Source organism: Mustela erminea, chromosome 2 (genome assembly GCF_009829155.1).
Source record: "Mustela erminea isolate mMusErm1 chromosome 2, mMusErm1.Pri, whole genome shotgun sequence".
NCBI lineage: Eukaryota > Metazoa > Chordata > Mammalia > Carnivora > Mustelidae > Mustela > Mustela erminea.
Window position 1 is genome coordinate 66667144 of NC_045615.1, and position 21012 is coordinate 66688155.

Below are 21012 nucleotides of genomic sequence, written 5' to 3' on the forward strand. Positions count from 1 at the left end.
AAGGAATTAAGAAAGGCATTTTTAATGATTTCAGATCAGTAATGATGGTAAAAAGGAGTCATAAAACTGTGCCAAACAGCATCAAAGCAAAGAAGAGCCATTGGGGCAATCGCACAGGTAAATAATTTGAAAAAAAAAATCTCAATTTAAAACTATCTAAAAGTACTAGATAAAATGCATTCAGTGAGCTCTTCTTCTTTTTCATTTTTAAGATTTTATTTATTTACTTGAGAGAAAGGGAGAGAGCACATGTGGGTGAGGGGGAGCAGAGGGAGAGAGAGAAACAGACTCCCAGCTGAGCAGGGAGCATGTCAAGGGGCTCAATGAGCTCTTAAAGAAGTAAGGAAAATACCCCGGCTAACATCAGAGAAGTCTGGGGGGTCCCGGATGGCTCAGTTGGTTGAGTGTCTGCTTTCGGCTTGGGTCATGATGCCAGGGTTTTAGGATTGACTCAATCCCAAATGGGGCTCTCTGCTCAGCAGGCAGTCTGCTTCTCCCTCTACCTCTGTGATCTCTCTCATTCTTTCTCAAATAATTAAATAAAATCTTTAAAAATAAATAAATAAAATACAGTAAGACAAGTCTGTCTATGAGCTCATACAAAGTATGATAAGAGCAAAATACTGGGCGATCAAAGACGGAGAGAGTTTCCTATTAGGTTGAATTCTAGGTTGTAGGTCACAAACTGTCAAAAACCACAAATATCTTGTGCCTCAACTTAATAAGATACTCTCACTAATTAACTACTAGCAGATGTGGTTTAAGAAGACAGAAAATAAATTCAGAATAAAGTTGAAAAATGTAAGAAGCAGCAACAAACCAAGATTTTGGTAAACATGAAATAAACCTGAGTAAGCACTAGTTGAATAACAGTAATAACAACTGCTTATTATATAATAATAGAAATTAACTTCGGGGATATAGAAAAATAATGTGGAACTAAATACTGGAAACTTGGTAGAAATAGTGACATTCCTTATATTATTCCTAAGAGGGTGAGGACTTCCTAAGTCAAGAATTCATGGTATAAATAAGGTGATAACCACTAAAGGAACAGAAATAGGGTGTATATAGTTTACAAACCAAGTAGAGGGGGGTGGGAGGTTTAAAAAATACAACAGCTTTATTAAACCCAATAGAAATTAGAATAGGAAGAAACAAGTACACAGAAAAGGCAGGGTAAATAATACTACTAAAATAAGATAAGGAAAATAAATTCAACAATGTAAATAATCACAATACTGTAAATGGACTAATTCAGATAGTTATTGTCATATTGGATTTTTTTTTTAAAAAATCTAGATACATGCTGTTTGTAAAGGACACATTTAAAAGATAAAGACATAGAAAGCTTGTATGTAAATAACTAGGAAAAGATTTGAACAAAGCAGTTAACAGGCTGACTTTTTTTAATGGACAACATATTTATCATATAGAACCCTGCACATGAAACATTTAAAATATATTCAGCACAAAATAAATAAAATAAAATATACTTAGCACAAAGCAAGTGTCAACAAATATTTAAACAATTATCATCGTATAGAGACCATTCTCTTACCACAGTACAATTAAATAAGAACTCTATAACAAAAAGTTAACTAAAAGCAAATATATATTCATTAGGGAAGTAATAAAGAAACTTCTAAATCAAAAAAAGAAATTATACTGAACATTTAAAAATATTTCAAATTGAACAATAAATAATGTGTACCTTTATGCCACTGAGACTTATGGAATGCAGATGAAGCATTATCTAGTGGGAAATTTGTATCTTAAATGCTTGTATTAGAAAATAAGAAAAGTTACAAATTGATGAGTTAAGTAAGTATTTAACTCAAGGAATGAGGAAAAATACAGTAGAGAAAAGGAGAGGGACAACAAACTTAATGAAGTTGAGAGAAAGTCACAGGAGACAATTTACGTATAAAATGTAAAAATCAAAAACACAATTAAATAGATCTCTTTAAGGCTGATAAAAAGAGAAGGCATAGATAAACAATATTAGGTATGAAAAAGTGGACATAATTATAGACAAGTAGAGACAGATGGTAATAAACATATTTACAATTCTCTGGAACTACAAAGGATTCATATATCCAGATACTTCAACCAACTTATATGTGCTCTGTGCTCAGGGGTGTTCTAAGTGCTAGTGAAACATGAACATATTTAATCCTCATAACAATGCTATGAGACAGGTAGTTAATATTCTCAAGCTACATATGAGGAAATTAAGGCAGAGAAAGAGTGGGTAATCAAAAAGCAAATAGTTGGGGCGCCCGGGTGGCTCAGTTGGTTAAGCCTCTGCTTTGGCTGAGGTCATGATCCCAGAGTCCTGGGGTTCAGCTCTGCCTCAGGCTCCCTGCTCAGCAGGGAATCTGCTTCTCCCTCTCCCGCTCCCTTTGCTTGCATGCTCTCTTTCGGTCAAATAAATAAATAAAATCATCTTAAAAAAAAAAAAAAGCAAATAGTTGGAACAATAAAACCAATCCTGGGAAAATCCACTGACAACAAGCACTCACAGCTGAAATCCAAGTTCAAGACAGGCCACATTAGCTTCTATAATGCTCCAGGTTTTTTTACATATGAACATTTCCTTATCTTGGTCTACAAGTTTTACTTCAACAATTCCTTCTGAAGTGGTATTCCCGTACTTTACAGAAACACCAAATTGTCCTAAAATTTAAAAGAACCAAAACAATAAGCAATATTTAAGCATTCACCTTTTCACCTCTTGATGAAAAGCCTTTAAAATAACAAAAAAGAGAATTTCAAATTAACTTTGAACACCATGAAGATTTTAACAAATAATAGTAAGCAATTATTTCATGAGGCAACCCTGTGAAGACGACACTGATTATTTATCCCATGTTTACACATGAGGTTAAGTTGCTTGCTCCAGTGAGGAAACCAGGAATTGAAAGCTACCATATTGATCTCACTCCCAAGTGTGTGCTCTTCAATGTAAGCCAAACAAGAATTAGAACATAAAAAAGTTTTATGTATTCTCATATATTTATGGCATTTAATAACTCAAGAGAACAAAAGCCTACCACTGACAAAGTAATCTCCAATTTTGCTTCCCTCCTGTTCAACAGGCAGTAGGAGCTCTCGTCTTCCTGCTCTACAGTGCCTCAACCTCTTCACTCAGCATCACACAGATATTTAGGTGCTGTGTGCCAGCATATGTCATGGTAACTAAAAAGAAATGTTTTGAGGTGCCTGGGTGGCACAGTGGGTTGAGCACCTGACTCTTGATTTTGACTCAGGTCACGATCTCAATCTCTATGAGATTATGCCCCAGTCAAGCTCCTCACTGAGCATGGACTCTGCTTGAGTTTTTCTCTCCCTCCCCATCTGTCCCTCCCCCACTGCACCCTCTCCTTCCCTCTCTCTCTAAAACAAATAAATCTTTAAAAAGAGAATGTTTTGAGTGTTTTTTCAATTAGTTCATGAAGTGCCTATGATAACTAATATTAGAAGATAAGCCTGAGGTTTGCTGTCATAGTTAAAATTACATGAGCTCTTTTTGTGTGCCAAACACTGTGTGAAGACCTTTATATACATCATTTTATTTTATTTTCATGAGGGTCATATGAGTTAGGAACTAGTGTCATTCACATTTTACAGATGTGGAAAATGCGATCTGATAGTGACGTCGCTTGTCAATAACTGAGTTTGGGTGGAGGGGCTTGCCACTCAATCTGACAGTTAAGACTCCTAACCTTAACCACTCCACAAATCCACATACTGGCATCCCAGCCTCCTCACTGCATTAGGAACCTGGATGGAGTGTAGAAAAGCTCTTTTGTCTGATGTGCCAAGTTTGCTAGGTTAGAGCATGTCCTAGGTTAGCAGTGGCCCGAGCTCCCCTTAGATCAAGGCCAGTGGGGTTGGGGCTCCCTAAGGGTAGGGGCTGATGGGATGGATGCTGGAAGAAATTATGGGAACTGGAGGCCTAGAGGTACAGCTCCCTATTAGCATCAACCTCACATAAAGACTTGTTCATTGGATTCTGAACCAACTCAACGGCTCTGGGCATAGTTCTACTGGTCAAGTCAAAGTGAGAGTGGGGATAATTTTGAAGGGCTGGGCAGCAGAGAGTGGCAGAGGCACTGAGGGGGAAGGACTGGCCTCAGGGCCTTGTGCAGTAGACTCGAAGGCTAACTATATTCTGGTGACCGGAATTTCTTTGGTTATCATCGCAATTGGGTCTAGAGAGGAATTTTGAATTGGCATCATAACATTTCATAGCAAAATTATTTTCTAATTTCACTTTCTAATAGAAAGTATAGCAAACAATTTCCTTGTTACATCATAAATTCAACTAGGTTTTTCCTACCTTGAGCTGTGCATGCTCCACTATTTAAAAATTTTGACTCTGGACGAAGACATTCAACACTCTTTTGCTGACAGTAAGTTGGGTAGGTTTTCCCATTAGTTGAACACACTGCGGTACCATTCTTTGGGCACTGATATGGGAGTTTACAAATACAGGTCCCATCAATGCATTTCTGCCACGGTTGGCAGAAGACTTTGCTGCAGGAGAGATGTGTGTATTTTTCAGTTAAGCACTTTTTGTCTACCAGATCATTTTGAGGTGTTTTTTTTATTGCAGAAAGCTGTAAAACACAAAATAAACATTGACAAACTAAAATCTTCTTTTTGAAGATGATTAAGTGAAGGAAAGCCCACAGTACAGAAGAGGGGATGTTGTGTAGTGGCTTACAGAATCACAAATGTGACTTCAAGTCCTAGTTTGGGTACTTACGGTTATATGCCCTTGCCCTCATGAAATGTGTGTTTCCTCATCTGGAAAATGGGGGTAATAGCTTCTTGCAAGGCTATTGCAAGGATTAGAAATTCTACACATATAATGGTTGACAGGTACTAGGCATGAAATCAATAGGAGCTATTATTATCCTAAAGACAACATAAAATCCTGCCTTGGAAGAAATCAATGAATCTCATAAGTCATGTTAAGAAGTAACAGAATTGGTGCTAAATATAGTCTTGTGGAATGAACTGATGAATAAATTGGTCAATTTTATTAATAAATGCAAAATCATTTGTTAAACTCCCACTGTGTATAAAGTTTCTTTTAGATGAATGTGCATGGGCTCTGTCTTCCAAGGGCTTGATATCTAGGCAATAAGACAGAAACATAATAACTGGGAAGAAGGCAGATTATGGTAATTGATATAGCAGTGGAACAAATATAACACAGTCCTCTTGGAGAGCCAGAATGGAAGAGAGCTAGGCTTTCTAGGGGAATTAATAAATTAATTGCTTAACTTTCCTTGGGGAATTTAAAAAGGCCTCATGGAGGTGGTAGCATTTGAGCAAGGTGAGGAAGGACAGATCCTGGCAGAGGGCTGGTGTTAGCAAAACACAGGAAGGATGGTGCAGAATGTATTTAGGGAATGGGCATATGGGATTTCGTAGGCTTTAAATGGAATGGTCATGGTCAGGAAACTGGTAAGAGACAGCAGGAGTAGAGTATGAGAATGGTTTAGAAAGACACTCAAGCAAGCAAAAGCAATAGGAAATTTTTTGAGAGCTTAGATGTAAAGGGACACAGAAATGGGGTGATAATTGGAAGGGGATATTGAGTAAGGAGAAGGTTTTTGTTTAAAGATGGAGGATCATATACATGTGCCATATTAAGGACTGTTATGGGTTATATGATTTAGTTTTAACTAAAAATAATCATCACAAATGGGTAAGTGGCTTAAAGATTCATAGCATGAAATGAATGTTGGATTGAAAAAAATGCCAAAACACAACACCACTGGAAAAGTAAATGGCAGAGTCTACAACTCTAACCCCAGTAGAAGCTGTTCATCAGCCACATCATGGGGGTAAAAACAATAAAATATGATAAATATAATAAAATATTTTTAATAAAATACAATAAAAATTTAATAATTCTATTTATATTATTTAAATAATTTTATTTATATTATTTAACAATAAAATAAAATAAAATAAAATATGACAGAAGTCAGTCCTGTCACGCAGTTAGTAGAATTAAAATGAGTATTTGAAATATAGATTTATATCTGGTATCATTAATGATGAACCTCTCCCTATGTGTTTCTTGTGTGTTGCTCTTTCTGAAGTATCTTTTGCAGCTAATATGCCATTAAGGCAAATGAAGATTTTTAAAAATAATAAAGTGTGTTTAATGACATTATTTCATTGAGATTGATGAACATTATTAAAATATTATTTATGTACTTAAAATTGTCTTTTAGGGTGCATTATTTATATAGCAGTGTAATTATTATTTATTACTAAATATATTCACATACACTAGAAACACATGTTCAAAAATTTTTAGCAATCATGACTATAGTCTACTCATCTACAAAACATGACTCAACTCCTTTAGTTATCTTTCTTTTCTGTGTATATGGGTTTGTTTTTGTTTGGTTTGTTTTTGGCCCTTTCCTTGGTTATTTGCAATGATGTAGCAATTATTTTGATGTGAATTTTGTCTTTTTATTCTAGGCATGGCTACAATGACACAATATTAAATAGATGGTTGGCAATTAGAAAACAAGAAACAACTCCTATTCACCCCAATATACAGCTGTATAGCTTTACCTGTGTTGTCTTTGTCCATTGTTTTTGTTTTTCATCTATATTCTATAAACAAAGGAAAAAGAACCATCAACAATGACCAAAGCACAGAAAAGGCCTCCACTGCCCCCCTTCCACTGCTACGTAGCTATGTGATCTTCAGTAAATGACTTTACTTTCTGATTCTGTTCTTCCATAAAATGTGGAAAATAAAAATAATATTCTCACAGAACTGTTTGAGGGATCAAATGAAAAATACATGGGAAAACCAAATAAACATTTAAGACCCTATAGAAATGCAAATATGATGGCAACTGTGGCGGATTCCAAGTGGCTCCAGTTCTACCCTCCCTACCTTCCAGTCCTTTGCTGTGCTTCTCACTGGGGGCAGGGTGTCTTGTATTTTCTTAACTCTAGACTCTGGGTCTGGCCATGTGACTTGCTTTAATTAACAGGAAGTCAGCAGATGGGACACAAGAGATTGGAAAGTATTTGTCCAAATGGGTTGTCCTTTTGCTTCTCTGCCACAGCTATGAGAAGAACAAGGCCAGGCTAGCAAAGAAACACTCTATCAGAGTCCAGCTTAGATCACCTGATCACCAGCCAACCTGCAGACTAATACACTAAATAAAATTTTATGCCACTGAGATTTTATGGCGATTTTATTATCATGGCATTAACTAACTGGCACAATCATCATATCCCTGGAAAACACTGAGGAAAAAAATGGAAAAGATTCAAAAAGAGTAAATAGTATGGAATTTTGTTTTTTTCCCCCAGAAGTGAATAAAGAACTTCTATTCTGAAAGTTAATAACTATATGGGAAGTCTTTCCATTGGAAGAGTTTTAGCCCCTCTGTGGCTTCAGTTTCTTCTCATCCTGGTCTTTGCTAGCAATTTTTTCTACATTTTTTTCTCTCCTTTGATCTGTCCATCTTGTATTATACCTGTTCTGATATAAAGTCATGCTCTGATACCTCGACAATTAGATACTTAAGCAGCCACTGTCCTATTCAGATAAAAAAGTAATATTTCTCTACTAATACATAATGATGAATTGTTTTAATTTGCATAAAGAATTTGAATTTTGATATTTTTGCTGTTTGTTTTCTTTTTTAAATAACTATCCTGTTTGGACTAGGACCAGCATGTTGTTGTTGGAAATGGTAGAAAAATGGTTTTATGGTGTGCATAGGTAGGGTGGACCCTGATACCTTGCTCTTAAAAAATTGAAAATATTGCTTTGGGATCAATTCCATTATTTTTGCCTCAGAGATGAAAAAAAATCATTGGCCTAGTTTATTGGGTTTTTGTTGTTTGTTTGTTTGTTTGTTTTGTTTTTTATTATGAAGGTAAGATGGCTGAAATTTTGTTGTTTTTATTTTTAATTAACTTTTTAAAAACAGGAAACACAAAAGAATATTATAAATAGGTTCAAAAGGGTGCCTGTAAAAAGCATATTTCCTTTCTTTCCTTATCCATTCAACCTACACGGGTCCACCTCAGAGTCGACCATTTAATAGTCCTTTGTGAATCTTTCTAGATTTCATCATTGCACATGAGCTCATATTTTTCTTCCTAACTCTGCCCCCCAACACCAGTGCAATTTGCAACCAGTGGCCCTTTCCAATGTTTTGTCATTATAACCAATGTTACAGTGAATCTTTTTATATGATACACATCATTTCCCACATATACTAAATACATGTCAGTACTTACCGGGGAGTGAAACTGCTGAATAAAAAAAATTAGCACTTTTAACTTTGATAGATATTGCTTAATTTCTCTCTATAAAGGTTTTCATTTTTTTTTTAAGATTTTATTTATTTATTTGTCAGAGAGAGAGCGAGCGAGAGCGAGCACAGGCAGTCAGAGTGGAAGGCAGAGTCAGAGGGAGAAGCAGGCTCCCTGCAGAGCAAGGATCCCGATGTGGGACTGGATCCCAGGACGCTGGGATCATGACCTGAGCCAAAGGCAGCTGCTTAACCAACTGAGCCACCCAGGTGTCCCAAAGCTTTATTTATTTATTTGACAGAGATCACAAGTAGGCAGAGAGGCAGGCAGAGAGAGAGAGGAGGAAGCAGGCTCCCTGCTGAGCAGAGAGCCCGGATTCAGGACTTGATCCCAGGACCCTGGGATCATGAGCTGAAGGCAGAGGCTTTAATCCACTGAGCCACCCAGGTGCTCCAAAGGTTTTCATTTGCATTCCCATCATCAATCTATGGCAGTGTCTATTTTCCATAATGCTTGACCACAGAACATATGCCTCACTAAACTTTTTATCTTAGCCAATCTAGCATATAAAAATGTTATCAGAGTACAATTTTATTTGCAATTTTCCCCAATGAGCGAGGCTGAACATCTTTCAGTATCTTCAAACTTTAAGAGAGATTTTTATTTTTCTCCTTGCACTAACTGTATCTTTTGCTGATGTATACTGGATTGCTGTCTTGTTTGTTTGTTTGTTTGGCTGTTTTGTTTTGTTTTGTAGGAACTCTGTATGTTAAAGAAACCAGCCCTTTGGAATATGAGTTGCAAAAAAGTGTTCGTCTATTGAAAAAATGGCAAGCCTAGTGTATTTGACACACAGACCACACACTTTAAAAAAATATATTTATTTTAGAGAAAGACAGCAAGAGAGCAAGCAAGGGAGGGAGGAAGAGAGAGGGAGAGAGAGAAACTCAAGCAGAATCTCAAGCTCTGCATGAGCAAGAGCACAGAGCCCAACACCAGGCTCAATCTCACTACCTTGAGATCAGGACATGGGTGGAAACAGAGTCTGATGCCCAAGCCAACTGAGCGACCCAGGTGCCCCCAGAACAGATACTTTTATAAAACATTACTTCTTACACAACAAAATTATTTTCAGTAAAAACCATGAAAGAAATGAATGATATATTATGCAGAAAAATGTGAAGAGCAAACATCTTCTTTCACTGAAATTCATATATATAAAACCATGTTTATAAAAATAAAAGAATAAAAAACATAGTACAGTACAAATAAGAAAAAATTGATAAATATTTTTAACTACATAATAAATGCATTTGGTGAAAAAGGGAAAAAATTATACCTATATATAGGTCTGTTATAGTAATGAATAATAATATTGCAGGCTTTTAAAAAGATTTAATTAATTAATTAATTAATTTGAGAGAGAATGAGAATGAGAGCACAAGCAGAGGAGCAACCGCAGAGGGAGGGAGAAGCAGGCTTCCCACTGAGCAGGGAGCCAGAGTAGGCCTCAATCCAAGGACATTGAGATCATGACCTGAGATGAAGGCAGATGCTTAACTGACTGAGCCACCCAGACGCCCCAATAATATTGCAGTTTAAGAACAAGTAAATACATTTATAATAAAGAATAAGTTTCATTTAAAAAATACTACTCAAACTTGGTAAAATATGTCCTGTATGTACTATTGTTTGCACTTGGCACACCTGCTGGTCTGCACTGTTTTACTATTTTATATTTTAAAAACAAAAATTCCAAATGGTCATTAGAATGAAAAAACTGAAAGCTCAACTTGTTTCTTCATCCCTTCATCCTTACAATTCATTGTGACAACACTGTTATTTTGAATCTGTTTATATTCAGAAAAATGTGAAAACATGGAGTTTGGAGACAGGAGTTCTACCTGAAATGAGCTTGAACAATTCCAATGTATAATATATATGAGACTGCCTCTAACAGGGCTAAACTGAGAGATGATTGAATTAACTCAATAAAATGACTATTAAAGGATATATTTTTAAAAATATGCCCATTTGTAGTTTACATTTGCATTTAAAAATATCAATCTTGGTAAAAACAGCAATTGTTAACTGTACTATCTAATATAAGAGCCACTAGCCAAATGTGGCTATCTAAATTAAAATTTATTAAAATTATGTTAAATAAGAATTCTTTTGCTTCCCATCAAGATTGAATAATAGGGACCAGGTGTACATTTCAGTTTAAAACAACCAAGAAATGGACAAAATATGGAAATCAATGATTTTTAAGATACTGGACATCAGGCAAAGAAGGATAGTGATCCCTGAGAGTTGACAGGTAAATTAAGAAGTTGTATAATTGTTCCATTTGATTACCTTGAGAAAGTTCCAAGACTGTGGTGCAGAGAGACAGAACTTTAGCTGAGCCTAAGGGACTCCTTGAGCTGAGGAGACAGATTTGAGAGTCTGAGGAGACCAAAGCAGCTACCGTTCACAGAATCGAGTACTGGAAAGAAGTGAGTAGAATAGAAAGAGACCTTTGGAGCTTCTTAACAGATGCCCTCTGAGTGTTCAGTGAGTATTCATCAGCACGTGGGTATGATGAAACTACCACAGACTGGGGAAGGAGCCACCGAAAAGAATTCTAGGTGATAGGGCCCACATTCAAACAGGGCCATGAACATTGCTCGTTCTCACCACTTGTGATTCCTGGGGATTTCTGGTCCTATGTAAGAATGCTTAAAGCTGGGGCGCCTGGGTGGCTCAGTGGGTTAAAGCCTCTGCTTTCAGTTCGGGTCATGATCCGAGGGTCTTGGGATCGAGCCCTGCATCGGGTTCTCTGCTCAGCGGGGAGCCTCCCCCCCCCCCCCGCCCCGCCTGCTTCTCTTACTACTCGTGATCTCGGTCTGTCAAATAGATAAATAAAATCTAAAAAAAAAAAAATAAATGCTTAAAGCCAAGACCTGAAAGGATCAAACTGTTTTTCAAGTAACTTAATTACATCTCAGAACAAAGTTCAAGAATATTTATAAGGATACAAAAATACTCAACATCCAGCAAAGTAAAATTCACAGTATCTGATATCCAATAAAGAATACTAGGCATGCAAAGATGCAGCAAAATATGATTCATAATGAGAAAAATCAATCAGCTGAAATTCACCCAGAACACTAGCACAGACGTTAGAATAAGCAGGCAAGGATATTCAAACATTTATTATAACTGTATTCTACATGTTAAAACGGTTAATCAAAAACATGAAAAATATAAGGGATCAAAATTGAACTTCTAGAGTTGAAAACTACAATATTTGAGATTAAAAAAGTATATATACTGGATGGAACTAACTACAGGTAGGACTCATCAGAAGAAAAGATTAGAAAACCCAAAGATATATCAAACAAGGTATGAATGAGCCATGCAACAAATTCAAGTGGCATGGCATGTGTGCAACTGGAGTTCCAAAGGAGTGAGTGAGATGGGAACAAAAAATATATTTGAAATAACAGTGGCTGACACTTTTCTAAATTTGATGAAAAATATAAATTCAGAGTTCCAACAAGTTTAATGAACCCCAAGCAGAAGAAACATGAAGGAAACTCCATGAAGGCATATCATACTCAAACTGTTCAAATAATACCAGCGACAAAGAGAAAATCTTCAAAGAGCCAAAGAGACAAGACACATTATGGGCAAAGGAACAAAGGTTTAGTGTGACAGCAGAGGTCTCATCACTAATGCAAGTAAGAAGATAGTGGAGTAACAGTTAAAAAATATTGGGGTGGGGGGAATCCTGTTGACTTATTCTTCTATACCTAACAAAGATATCATTAAAAGTTTTTTTCTCGTTAAAGATTTTATTTACTTATTTGACAGAGAGAAAGAGAGACAGTGAGAGAGGAAACAGAAGCAGAGGGAGTGGGAGAGGGAGAAACAGGCTTCCCACCAAGCAGCGAGCTCAATGCCGGGCTCTATCCCAGGACTCTGGGATAAGGACCTCAGCTAAAGGCAGACGCTTAAGCACTGAGCCACCCAGGTGCCCCATCATTAAAAGTTTAAGGCAAATAACAACCTCTTTAGACAAAAAAGGTGAAAAATTAATCACCAGTATATCTGCCTTACAAGAAAAGTTAAAAAAAAAAGTCCTTTAAGCAGAAGGAAAGTTATGCTGGATGGAATTCTGGACTTACACAGAAAAATGACGAATGCTGGAAATCTCTGGAAATATCTGATATGGGGGGAGGTCAGTGAAGACAATAGCTTTTATTTCTGCTTTGTACCTTTTCTTGTGGTATCTTTGACTTTGTTATCAGAGTAATATTGGACTCATAAAATGAATAAAGTATTCACTCCTTTTCTAAGAGTTTGAGAAAAATTAATGTTAATTCTTTCAATATTTAGTAAATTTACCAATGAAGTCATCTGATACTGGACATTTCTTTGATGAAAAAAAATTAATCATTGATTCAACTCTGGTTATGTGTCTATTCATACTTACTATTTCTTCTTGATTCAGTTTTGGTAATGTGTCTATAGGAATTTGTCCACTCAACTAGGTTATCTAATTTGTTGGCATATAATTGTTCACAGAACTCTTATCATTCTTTTGACTTCTGTAAGGTCAGCAGTAATGTTTTCACTCTCTGATTTTACTTGTTTCTTTTTTTGTCAATCTAGCTAAGGTTTGTCAATTTAGGTGATCTTTTCAAAGAACCAGCTTTTGGTTTAATTGATTCTATTATCTTACCATTTATTTTTTCCATCTACATTCTTTTCTTTTCCTCCTCTCCTCCTTCACCATCTTCCTCTTCTACTTTTTTTGGAGGCTAAACAACATGCTACTGAGTAACCAATGGGTCAGTGAAGAAATCAAAGAGGAAAAATAGAGACAAGTGAACATGAAGACTTAATGGTCCAAAATCGTTGCAATACAGCAAAAACAGTTCCAAGAGGAAAATTTATAGCAATGCCAACCTACCTCAAGAAACAAGGAAAATCTCAAATAAACAATCTAGTCTTATACCTGAAGGAACTAGAAGAACAAACAAAGCCCAAAGTTGGTGGAAGGAAGGAACTAATAAAGATCAGAGCAGAAATAAGTGAAATAGAGACTAAAAAATGTAAAGTTCAATAAGACCAAGAGTTGGTTCTTTGAAAAAATAAACAAAATTGATAAACCTTCAGCCAGACTCATCAAGAAAAAATGGAGGACCCAAATAAATAAAGTCAGAAATGAAACAGAAATAATTACCGACACCACAGAAATACGAAGCATTTGACAAAATTCAGTATATTCCCCATTCTAATCTTTATTATTTACTTCTTTTTTCTAGCTTTGGATTTAGCTTGCTCTTCTTTTTCTGGTTCTTGTAAGGTGTAAGGTTAGGTTTCTGATTAAGGATTTTTGTTCTTTTTTAATGTAGGCATCTACTGCTATAAATTTCCATGTGAGAACTGCTTTGCCATATCTCATATGTTTGGGTATGTTGTATTTTTGCTTTCATTCATTTCTAAGTGTTTTCTAATTTGTTCTGTGATTTCTTTGACCACCAGTTGTTTTAAAGCATATTGTTTAATTTCCACGTATGTGTGAATTTTCCAGTTTCCTTTCTGTTACTGATTTCTAGTTTTATTCCATCATCTTTAGAGGAAATATTTCTTATTATTTTAACATTTTAAAACGTATTGAGACATTTTCTGTGGCCTAACATATGGCCTATGGTGGAGAATGTTCTATGTGCACTTGAAAAAAAATTTGTATTCTGCTTCTGTTGGGTGTAGTGCTCTATATGTTTAGTTGTTAGGTCTGGTTGATTTATGGTGCTATTAAAATCCTTTATTTTCTTATTAATATTCTGTCTAGATTTTCTTTTTTTTTTTAAGATTTTATTTATTTATTTGAAATAGAGAGAGAGAGAGATCACAAGTAGGCAGAGAGGCAGGCAGAGAGAGGGAGAAGCGGACTTCCTGCTGAGCAGAGAGCCTGATGCGGGCCTCGATCCCAGGACCCTGAGATCATGACCTGAGCCAAAGGCAGAGGCTTAACCCACTGAGCCACCCAGGCGCCCTCTGTCTAGATTTTCTATTATGGAAATTCTATTACAGAAAGTGGGATATAGAAGTTTCCAATTATTATTATAGAATTCTTTTTTTCCCTTCCATTATGTCATGGTCTCATGTATTTTGGGTTCGACTATTTGGTGTGTATATGTTTATAATTATATATTTTAGATGAACTCTTTTATCAATATCTAATGTTCTTTGTTTCATCTGATATTAGTGCTGTTACTTCCAGTTCTGTTTTGGTTACTTTTTGTATGGAATATTGTTTTCCATCCTCTCACTTTCAATCTATTTGTGTCTTTGGATCTAAAGTCTCTTTATAAAGCATATAGTTGGATCATGTATATAGAGTCTCTTGTATATAGCATATAGCATATAGTTGGACCATGGTTAGTTTTTTATAAAATAAACTCTGCCAATCTATGCCTTTCATGGAGAATTTAACCCACTTATATTTAAGTTGTTTATAAAGAATGCCTAACTTTTGTTGTTTTGCAATTTGTTCTCTGTATGCATTGTAAGTATTGTTCTTTATGTCCTCTGTTATTGACTTCTTTTGTGTATGTTGATTTCTTTGTAGTGAACTCTTTTGATTTTCTTATTTTTATATATTTTTAAGATTTTTTTGTGTGGCTGACATGGAGATTATATACTTAACATCTTAAATGTAGAGCAATCTAGTTAGAATTGATATAAACCTAACTTCAAGGTCATATAAAAACCCTGCTCTTACATTTTGTTGCTTGTAAACCCCTCCCCCCTTTTATGTTGTTATGGTCACACATTACATCTTTATGCATTTTATGCATGTTAACATAGATTTATAATTATTTTTTTCTACATTCTTCTTTTAAATCACGTGAAAAAAAGAGGGGCTCCAAACCAAAAATAAAATTTCACTGACTTTTGTATTTACCTATTTAGTTATCTTTACTGAAGTTCTTTATCTCTTCTTATGCTTCCAGCTACTATCTAGCATATTTTTGCTCAGCTTATGGGACTTTCTTTGAGTGAATTTCCTTTCTATTAGTAACTAACTCCATCAGCTTTTGTTTATCTGAAAATATCTTAATTTCTCTTTCATTTTTAAAGGATTTTTTTGTTCTATATAGAATTGTTGATTGACAGTTTTTTCTTTCAGCACTTTAAGAGTATCATCCCACTCCTTTCTCCATGCCTCCATGGTTTCTAATGAGAAATATACTTGTAATCTTACTGAAAATTCCTTGTCCACGATGAGTTGCTTTTCTCTTGCTGCTTTCAAGATATTGTTTTGTTCCTTGGCTTTTAACAGTTTCATTATAATGTGCCTTGGTGTGGACTTCTTTGCATTATCTTTTGGGGGCTGGTATGCTTCCTAAATCTGTAGATTCATAACTTTGTTCAAATTGGAGAAGTTTTTGGTTATTATTTTGTCAAATATTCTAACATGTTCTCTCCTCTTCTGAGGTTCCTATTATGTATATTTTGGTGTTCTTAATGGTGTCCCACAGGTCTTAAGCTCTGTTTCTCTTATTTTTTCTTTCTGCTCCTCAAACTTGATACTTTAATTGACTGATCTTCAAGTTCACTTACTTTTCTGCCTGCTCAATTTTGCTATTAAAACTCTAGTAAGTTTTTCATTTCTGTCATTATACTTTTCTGCTTGGGAATTTCTGATTTTTATGATATCAATGTATCCCTTCATTGATATTTTGTTTTTGCTCATACATCATCCCCCCAGTTTCCTTTAGCTCTTTGAAAGTATTTAAGATAGTCAGTCTAAAGTCTTTGTCTAGTAAGTCCAAAGTCTGTTTCCCTCATTTCTGTTAATTTCTCCTGTGAAAGGGCCATTATTTTCTTGTTTCCTTACATGCTTCATCATTTTGTTAAAACTAGACATTTTGAATATTACAATGCAGTAACTCTTGAAATCACATTTTTCTCCTCAAGGTTTGCTTTTCTCTCTTGCTATAGGCTGTAGCTGTTTGTTTAGTGAGTTCTCTAAACTGTTTTTATAAAGCAAAGTGTTTTTTTTTGTCATGTGTGGTTTCTGAAGTTTCTGTTCCTTTACCTTGCACTCAGTTAGTGTTTAGACAAATATTTCTTTGAATGGAGAGACAGAGAAAGAGAGAGAGGGGGGAAGAAGAAGGGCAAGAGGAAGGGAAAAGGAAAAGGGAAAGGAAAAAGAAAGGAAGAGAAGAGAAAGAAATGAAATATAAAGAATAAGAAACTCCTCAAATCAATAACAAAAAAACCTCATCTAGACTTTGCAAATTGGCCCTGTGCTTGATTACCACCACCCCCCCCCCCCAACATTTAGCCAGGCCGTTTACAATCTCAGCCTTCACTTCATCGTGACTGCACTGAGCCTAGATATCACCTAGAGGTGTTGGTTTAGGGTCTTCTTAGACCTTTTTCTGAACATGCATCCTGCCCTGGACATATGTGTTGCTTTTAAAAAAATTCCCAAGTATTCACAGGGAATTTTGAATGGTTATTTTCCCACAGAAACTCTTTCTCTACCTTTTCCTCCCAGGCTTTGGCACTCTACTGTTTGTCTCAGCTGTAATCTTTTGTCCCAGGTAGCTGCAGGTTGTCTGATGCCTGACAATGTTTTTGAGGAATGCCCACTGGCTTTCCATTCTGAGTGTGTTCTGAGTTAGGCAAAACAAAGACAAAAATATGTTTGATCAGTCTTTCCAGTATCCTCCAGGCAGATTAAAATAGACAAACACCATTCTTCTAAAATAATGTCTGCTCTGCTCCTTCTAGAGCTAGGGATGAGAGTTCCACATGTGGACTGCTATCTTCAAGACTGCCACTGAGGGACGCCTGGGTCGCTCAGTTGGTTAAGCAGCTGCTTTCGGCTCAGGTCATGATCCCAGCGTGCTGGGATCGAGTCCCACGTCAGGCTCCTTGCTCGGCGGGGAGCCTGTTTCTCCCTCTGCCTCTGCCTGTCATTCTGTCTGCCTGTGCTCGCTTTCTCCCCCTCTCTCTCTCTGATAAATAAATAAAATCTTTAAAAAAAAAAAAAAAGACTGCCACTGAACTGGGGACAGTGTAGGGCTAGGACAAGTTGAAATGCCACAAAGTTTTCCTACCATTTTTAAGTTGCCTTTTCCTTCATTCAGTGTTCATTTGGATGCTATAGGGCTTTAATAACTGGAGTTCTGACAAAGTTTCTTCTGACAGTCTGCATGATTGTGTGTGTGTGTGTAAAGACAGTGTTTGGATTTGCCTACTCTGCCATTTTTGCTGACCTCTCTCTCTGCATTACATGTTGCTTCCTTTGCATATTGTCTTTCCATCATCTCTTCACTCTGCTGAACATCACCCTAGCTCTTTCTTTCCAAAATATTACTGATACAAACAGGTTTGTAATGAACTTTAAAGATAAATAAAAATTTAAGGTTTGGTCAGAGTTTATGTTAGAACACAACACTTTACAGTAGTAAATAACCATATTGAGTGGTTATTTCTATTTCTACTCTTTAATATACCTTGTTTATTAATACAGCACCCAATCCCTCCGTGTTCTGGTTTTATCTCCCAGAGAAACCTGAGTCCCCTTATCTCTATGTCTGGGCAATAAAACCAGAATTCTCACTTCACTATTCAGAACAACCTAAGTCTATCCCATTTCCGGTTCACTCCTGCCATCGATATAATTCACTTTCAAATAAATCCACCAAAAAGTTTTGATATAAAAGGGATGGGACTTTTTATTCCTTAAAGGGAAATCTGGTCCTAGCTTTCAAAATAACAAAAATTTCTCCCAGATGTATTTTATTTCATTTAGAAAATGTAGACACATTTTAAAACTTCTTTGAACACATTTATGTTGTCTCTATGGCAACTTCCATTTAAAAATGGTTATTTAAAAAAAACTGAGGTTTGCTGGAGGGGGTGGCTGGATGCTGGGGAGGGTGGGGCTATGGTGAATGCTGTGAATTGTGTAAGACTGATGATTCACAGACCTGTACTACTGAAACAAATAATACATTATATGCTAATAAAAATAGTTATCTCTCAGTATTCCATTTTCTTTTATAAACTAATATTATAACTAATATTTTTATTTTATAAACTAATATTTTATAAACTAATATTCCTACAAAATTCTGTTTTTTAAAGAAAAGAAGACAACTTTATTATTGAATAATTATTCAGTAAAAGAGGCTCTTCCCTTTCTATAAGTGAATAATACTCTTTTGTTTTTGTTCTGGGAATCAAAAATGTGGCTGAAATGTCTTTTCCTCAAAAATAAATTTTTCCTATTCCAAAGTAATACACATTTATTTGGTATTTAAAAAAAATGAATAACGAATAAAACAGAATTTCTTAGTTCTGAAAATTCACAAGTGTATATAAAACAAAAAATAAAAATCACCAGTAATCGCATTACCTGAGATAGCAATTGGTATCTATTTGATATATACCCTCCAGGAACTTTTAAATTGCTGTTTACATGAGCAGCTATATGTGTGTATCTGTGTGTGTGTGTGCATGCGCACACACATGCACATATGTACACATACACATGGATACATAAATGTATGTATATTTTCTTCTTTAACAAAAGTAAGATTTTAGTAAGGCCTTTTTCTCAACAAATATAAAATGCATCATTTTAATAGCTACATTATAGTTCCTTTATAGATGTACAATAATTTAATCAATTTCTTTTCAATGAACACTTAATTTATTTCCATTTGTTCTCTGTTACAAACACTGCATATATATCTTAGAGTTACAGGACACTTAAAATCAGTAATTCTCATTTCTTAGTTTTCTTTAAATGTTTGCTTCTCTAAGCTGGCATTAAGACAGTTTTTGTAATCCTGTTTCAAAATAATTTGACCACAAAAGTAGGCAATCATCAACAGTTGTCTAAGATATCTTAAGTCTATCTAACCTTAATAGATGACCTTCCAACCTGGCTGTAATCTGTCATACCAGTTTTGACTACCCAAGTTCCCCACAAAGTTTCCATTCTAATCAAATGGATTTATTCACCTGGAGGAGACTAGGGCTTTACGTAGCACTTCCTGCTTTTCCAGGCTGAAAAGCATGCAAATCACTCTGTTTCTCTACAGTAATCCAGAGTTATGAATCCAGCTCAAATCCCACTTGGTCCATAAACTCTTCATGACCTCTCAGCAGGAAAGGATTTTTCCTCTCATTAAAGTCCTTTGACACATGATATTTGTAACATTTTTGGCAATTAAATATCTTTCAAAAGGTCCTTCTCAAAAGTTATTTAAATCTTATTATTTCCTCATTGTCATGTTTATGTCATTGTTCTACAACCGTACAAAGGGCTATTTGGAGATCAGACATGCTCTTTGCCCAGCACTACACCTTGCATGTAGAAGGTAGATATTTTTTTAATTTAATATAATTACTATAAATTACAGACCTATATTAGTAAAATTCTTTCAGTTCAATTTCTAAGTACAGAAAAGAGCACATGAAGAAAGCAATTTTTTAAAGCTCTTTCATCAAGATATTAACATAAAATCTTTGTTACTGACTATATACTGCGGATGTTGGTATCTGAACTATGTAATCTCTAAGTCAAAATAATATACTTAAGGCTTCTTTTTTTTTTTTACTTTTTATCTTATTTATTTATTTAAAATGTTATTTTATTTAAGTTCAATTAACACATAGTGTATTGTTTCAGAGGTAGAGTTCAGTGATTCATCAGTTACATATAACAACCAGTGCTCATTATATCAAGTGCCTTTCCTAATGCCCATCACTCAGTTACCCCATCTTCCCACCCACCTCCCCTCTATCAATCTTTAGTTTGTTTCCTATAGTTAAGAGTCTCTTACAGTTTGCCTCCCTCTCTGACTTCTTCTTATTTTATTTTTTCATCACTTCCCCCATGTCTTTAACACCTTATTTACATTTTGATAATATTTAAAAAACAAATTAAAATAGTCTACATAAATATTGAGTTACCTACCTTGCAAAAACTTAGGCAGAAGCACAAATGTAACAAAATAACATGAGCAAGCTTCATGTTGGAGACTCAGTGTCTGTCTCTCTTCTTTACCCTGGGTAGTCTTTCAAAATTTAATTTTTAACCTTTGAAAAAACATTCAGAAAGAGCAAGCGTCCTAAAGTGCTTTGTACTTTTGAACTCAGAGGATTTGGCTAAAATCCAGCATTTTATCTTAACTGAAACCACAAAAGTTCTTCCCAGTAAATAGCTGAGGGAGGTGACCAATAGGGAGTATGTTTCCTCCAGAGGAAACTGATTACCCCACTTTGTTACTAGACAATGCCTCAATTCTGTTCTCTAGGGAAGACAGAAACTAATGAGAGAAAATTTGTTTTTGGTAAAATAAAATTATGGTTTTCCCCTTAAGGCTGAAGAACAGGAGATAAGAAGTAAAAGTACATTACCTTGAAGGCTGTGATGAATACATTTTTAATCCTCAACAAAACTGTTCCTTTACCATACATCAGTTATGTTGTGATCAAATGATATCCTCTGAGCACAGAAAACCTTGTGAGGGCCTGAAGGATCTGATACTTAGTTGCCATCAGAAGAAGTGTCTGCTGATCATACTTTTCACAGCTAGGGCAGCAAAACCTTCCATGAAGTGGGATCAGGGAAACTCATCTTTTTGTCTTTCAGAGTCCACCATT

General features: G+C 35.5%; 1 protein-coding gene across 3 annotated transcripts in view; it reads right to left on the reverse strand.

Moving 5' to 3' along the window:
- Positions 1 to 20436, reverse strand: part of CFI (complement factor I) — a 50281-nt gene extending 29845 nt beyond the window's left edge. Inside the window, exons 1-4 of one of the 3 annotated variants that reach the window (XM_032333135.1) lie at positions 20324 to 20436; positions 6613 to 6654; positions 4346 to 4625; positions 2526 to 2679 (exon numbers count right to left, since the gene is read on the reverse strand). In XM_032333135.1, coding sequence (XP_032189026.1) covers positions 2526 to 2679; positions 4346 to 4625; positions 6613 to 6654; positions 20324 to 20380 — 533 coding nt within the window. In that variant the 5' untranslated portion in view covers positions 20381 to 20436. The remainder of the gene's footprint in view (positions 1 to 2525; positions 2680 to 4345; positions 4626 to 6612; positions 6655 to 20323) is intronic. The other 2 variants (XM_032333137.1, XM_032333136.1) reach the window with 2 other exon arrangements.
- Between the last annotated feature and the right edge of the window lie 576 nt (positions 20437 to 21012).